The 4663-nt window shown below is 40.8% G+C and overlaps 1 protein-coding gene across 1 annotated transcript in view; it reads left to right on the top strand.

Annotated features, from left to right (window-relative positions):
• Positions 1 to 1436, top strand: part of fam78ba (family with sequence similarity 78 member Ba) — a 5329-nt gene extending 3893 nt beyond the window's left edge. Inside the window, exon 3 of the mRNA XM_014026001.1 lies at positions 420 to 1436. Within this exon, the coding sequence (XP_013881455.1) occupies positions 420 to 662 (243 nt within the window). The 3' untranslated portion in view covers positions 663 to 1436. The remainder of the gene's footprint in view (positions 1 to 419) is intronic.
• Positions 1437 to 4663: the final 3227 nt, after the last annotated feature.

Here is a 4663-nt window from a genome sequence, read left to right as displayed (position 1 = left end):
AGCAGGACCAGAAGGAAAAGCAAAAATGCAAGACAAGTTTAAAGGTGTTGAAGACAGTTTTGTTAATTTTCAATGCGAACAAAAATGGCCCAAAAAGCTAAATATTTCAAAAAGTATGATTTGCTGAAATACTAAAAGTCACAGCCAGAATGTCCTGAAGGAGCTGAACAKTTTTGATATATGAATTGATTGATTGAACTCATTCAGAGAACCTATTCAACTTCTTTTTGGACGATGAGCTGTTGAGGTAGGACATAATTGTGATTTGAGATACGTGCTGGAAAACGTATGAAAGAGATGTGGATCATCTCAATACTGTGAATGCTTGATAGCGACTAGATTAAGCTAAGTTATGTTTAAACTCAGTCAAACTTACACAACATGGCCAGATTAAAGATCATGCTTTCTTCCCCCTCCAGGAGCGTATTGTGTTGCAGACAGTTCGGTGGCGGATGCGGGTCGACATCGCCGTGGATCCAGACATGCCTCTGGGCTCTCGAGCATCACTGGTGGGCCGACCCTACCAGGAGCAGCCGCACATCCTCAACTACCAGGAGCCAATCCCCCCCAACGCACTCGGAAGGCCGAACGCCAACGACGCTCAAGTGCTGATGTGGAGGCCACGGAGAGGGGCACCGCTTGTGGTCATACCGCCAAAATAATAGTCTTTATATATAGGTGCTCCCTTCAGCAGGAAAAAAAAAGTTGTGAAGCCTGATGGTTTTCATGTGGCTCCTGTTACAAAAAGCCAAAGTGGAAGTGACATCCAGGATCTGAAACACCACGTCAATAAATAAATAAAGAAAACCACAAACCTACAACTGGCTGTCGTTAAGAACCTTGGAGGCATCGAGGATCAAGAAGTTCTGAACTGCCCGATGAGCTTTGCCTGCATTTTAGCAAAGAACATACAGTTTTTACACAAACTACAGAAGTATTCCCCTCCAAGAAGAACTGCATCCTGTGTCCTTCCGTAGACCTTTTTGCATGAGAATGAATAGACTGAAAGTCCTTGACAAAGATTAAGAGTATCACTTGTTTTATAAAACTTCTTACCTGAAGACATATTGACGAGGAAAAAATACTGCAGGCTTGTTTAACCTCGTCTGTGCCAACAAAGGCCTTTTCAGCACACCGGCACCGGTGGTAAAGGATGTAATCAGATCCTTTCATAGACACTATTATACAAGTCTTTTTTTAGGTTAAGATTAAACGCGTACATCAGATTGTATTAAAAGCACCCACTTGGCACAAAGTCTGGAAGAGGAAACAATATTGTTGCAGTTTTTACTGGAGTTTTGCCATAGACACCAAACTTATATTTTCAGCACACGGGCCTCTTGTGCAGCCAGTATTGTATTCAAATGGGTGACCAACCATCAGAGAGATGAGCTGGACCTCTTTCTGCATTAAATAAAACATGTCAGACAAGCTTACATTAAGCAGAGTGTAAATGGGTTGAAATGCTGCTGAACACGAAGAAACAGGAGGTGGATGATTAGGGCTCCAAACAATCACCAGCCAGGTCATGTTGCACAAAAACATTACAGAATTAAGAGATGAGGGACTGCAGAAGTAGTCCTGAAGGGAAAGTGTGGTCATTTATTAAGTGATTCAAATAGTTATCGATAGTTCCTTAACAGTCATAAACCACAGAAAAAGAAGAGAATGGCAGAAGCCCTTCTCCAGGCTAGGCTAATGGCTGGTCAAGCCTTCTTTCTATAGTTTTTTTTTAAGTTATTTATATTTTATAAACTTCATACAGGTGTGAAAGAACGCTACRTTAGCTGGAATCAAACCTCAACACTTTTCAATGGCATCATCTGTTTAGTTTGTAGCTGTGATGTTTGTATTTCTGGAGTTGAGGAAACTTTTGGACTGACGATAAACTAAGTGTCCCATTTTTCTTCTCACAAGTCACCCAGAAGCTGGTGTGTTTTATTTTTCACASTACACTTGTGATGTGATGTTTTAAGTCCTGCCTTTTCTTCTGCACACAAACATTGGGTTACATGACCTTTCTCATATGCATGAAATAACCAATAACTGCTAAACTGCTTAGATAAATCCATATTTGAACACAACGCACCAGGGTCGATAYCTAAAATCATTATCCAAGAGGTATTTAAAAAAAAAATTAAGGGCAAGATCCAGTACACTGTAGTGTCAGGACTTAAAGTGCTTGGCACATCAAACCTTTGCAATAAGGATAGGTGTGTCACAGGTACTTTAAAACTTGGAACCATCATGGCCAGTTCAGTTAAAAATACTAATGAAACAAACTGTGTCATGTTAAAGTGTGTTTTTTTTAATGTCATCTTTAACAGCTGTCTGACGTTTTTGCGAAAGAGTTATTTTATAAGCCTAAAACAACTAAATATAGCCTGGAGGAAGACTTCCTCTTTCATCACACTCTGTGATCTAAGATTGCTCACGAGGCACTAATGACTGATAACTTTAAAGGGATCCACGATTAGTTGTAACATTAGACTTTATTTGATAAACATATATTTTAACTGTAAAATAAAGACTGTTAAATACTGTAAGATGTTTAGTTTTGTCAAATTTTAAAAATATATTTTAACACGGACAGAGCCATTCTATTTACACACAATGTATTCAGGCAAATGATGACATGGATAGGTCATCAGTGTGAGCGAGCTATATCCACCCTGAAGGTTAATGTTGGACAATATATGATGATTACCTCTTTTAAATGAAACCAGAGAGCGTTGACAGAGAGGAGAAGGTGGAAATGACTCAGCCTGTAATTGAAAAAATAGATGGAGGACAACAGAGCTGCTTCATGGAAGAAGAACCTCAAAGCCTGTTAGACTTTGCGCTAGCGCCGATGCTATATTGCCTTATATGTATTAGCTCAGCGCTAGCGCGACAAACTAACAAACCAAACGGAGGTCCTCCGTCCATATTTTCAATTGCAGGCTGAGCCATTTTTGCGTTCCCCTCTGTCATGTAGATGGAGGACCTCAGTGACGAAAGGAGAATGTGTAGCACTGAGTTAATACATATATGGTGATAGCATCGGGGCTAATGCTAAAACTAACAGACTAAGCTGAGGTTCTTCTTCCATGAAGCAGCTCTGTTGTCCTCCATCTATATTTTCAATTACAGGCTGAGTCATTTCTACCTTCTCCTCTCTGTCATCGCTCTTTGGATTCATTGAAAAGAGCCGAACGTCAGATATTGTACAAGATTAACCTTCAGGGTGACTATAGATCGCTAGCAGCCTCACACCGAGGACCTATCCACGTCATCATTTACCCAGAATGCTTTGTGTGTAAATAAAATGGTCTGTGTAATACATTTTAAATTTTTGATTTAAAAATTATAAAAACTAAACAGCCTACAGTATTTTTAGTCGTTATTTTACAGTGAAAATATATGTTTAACAAATAAAGTCTATTGTTAAAACTAAACTTGGATCTTAAAACATCACTTGTTGAATGACCAGACTATCCCTTGAATGACCAGACTATCCCTTTAAGAGGTTGTTGGGTTTTTGGATGTTTTTGGACCCAGCAGTTCTGTGAGGTTCTTCTTGTCTTGCAGTCACTTTCCTGCTGATCAGTGAGAAGCGTTTCATGTCTCCTGGTTTCGGACTGACCCACGGTTCATTCTTGCTTTCAAACAGATCACAGGACTCTCCAGGTTCACGCCTCACCTTCCCGTGTCGCTCCTCTCTCTCTCTCTCTCTCTCTCTGCCTCACCGAACACACACCAAATCGCCCAGGTCTTCCCTGGAACCCACAACTATGCAAACAGCTATTAAATCCAACATAAACTCCTCTTTATTCTGCTTTTGTTGGTCAGGGTGCGTGCTGAATGAGGGCGATTGTAAACTCCTCAGAGGTTGAAGCAGGCCATGTTAATGCAGCGGGTCTGTCGCAGCACCTCAGCTCAGACATCTGTTGCTATAGAGACTGGTTTGGTTTTCCAGTGTGCACTGCAACTGGAGCTGAAAAAAAGTGCAAAATATTCATGGGTGTGCCTGGATCTTTGTGATAGGAGTGCACGCACACATAGATACATCAAAGCCTGTGTGTTTGTGTGCTTGTTTCTGCTACAGAGTGAGGACCACTTGCAAAATAGTTACCATCAAAGGGAGGACCTTTTCCTGGTCCTCGCTTTGTTTGCAGCTCTGCTGTGCTTTACCAGTTAGGTTTAGAGGTATGGTGTGAATTAAGTTCTGGTTCAGGTTAGGGTTAACTATAGACCAGTAATGGTTAATTTTAGGGAAAATAACTGGGTTACGCATAAATACAGTTACAAAAATGAATGAAAGTCAATACAAAGTCCTCAGTTTGATGCAAATACAAGGATGTGCGTGTGTGTGTATGTACGGGTTTTTCCTACGTGTGGACAATTTTCCTAAAAAAAAGCTGCCTCKTGGGAACCGAAGTGAATCATGGGGACCACTGCCAGGTCCCCACAGGTCCAAATGCAAATTACAGGTGTGGGGTTAGGTTTAGGACCAAGGTTTAGGTTAGTTTTAGGGTCAGGTAAGTTTCTGTGAGGTTAATTTTAGAGTATATGATCAGGGTTAGGCTATAAAGTCTAAAAAACATGAATGGAAGTCAATGGAAGGTCCCCACGGGGTCGAGAAACAAACATGTGTGTGCGTGTGTGTGTGTGTGTGTAGGTG

This window comes from Austrofundulus limnaeus, unplaced genomic scaffold (genome assembly GCF_001266775.1).
Source record: "Austrofundulus limnaeus strain Quisiro unplaced genomic scaffold, Austrofundulus_limnaeus-1.0 Scaffold516, whole genome shotgun sequence".
NCBI classification, from domain to species: domain Eukaryota; kingdom Metazoa; phylum Chordata; class Actinopteri; order Cyprinodontiformes; family Rivulidae; genus Austrofundulus; species Austrofundulus limnaeus.
Note: the sequence above shows the minus strand (reverse complement) of the source record. Positions and strands in the feature narration are given on the sequence as shown.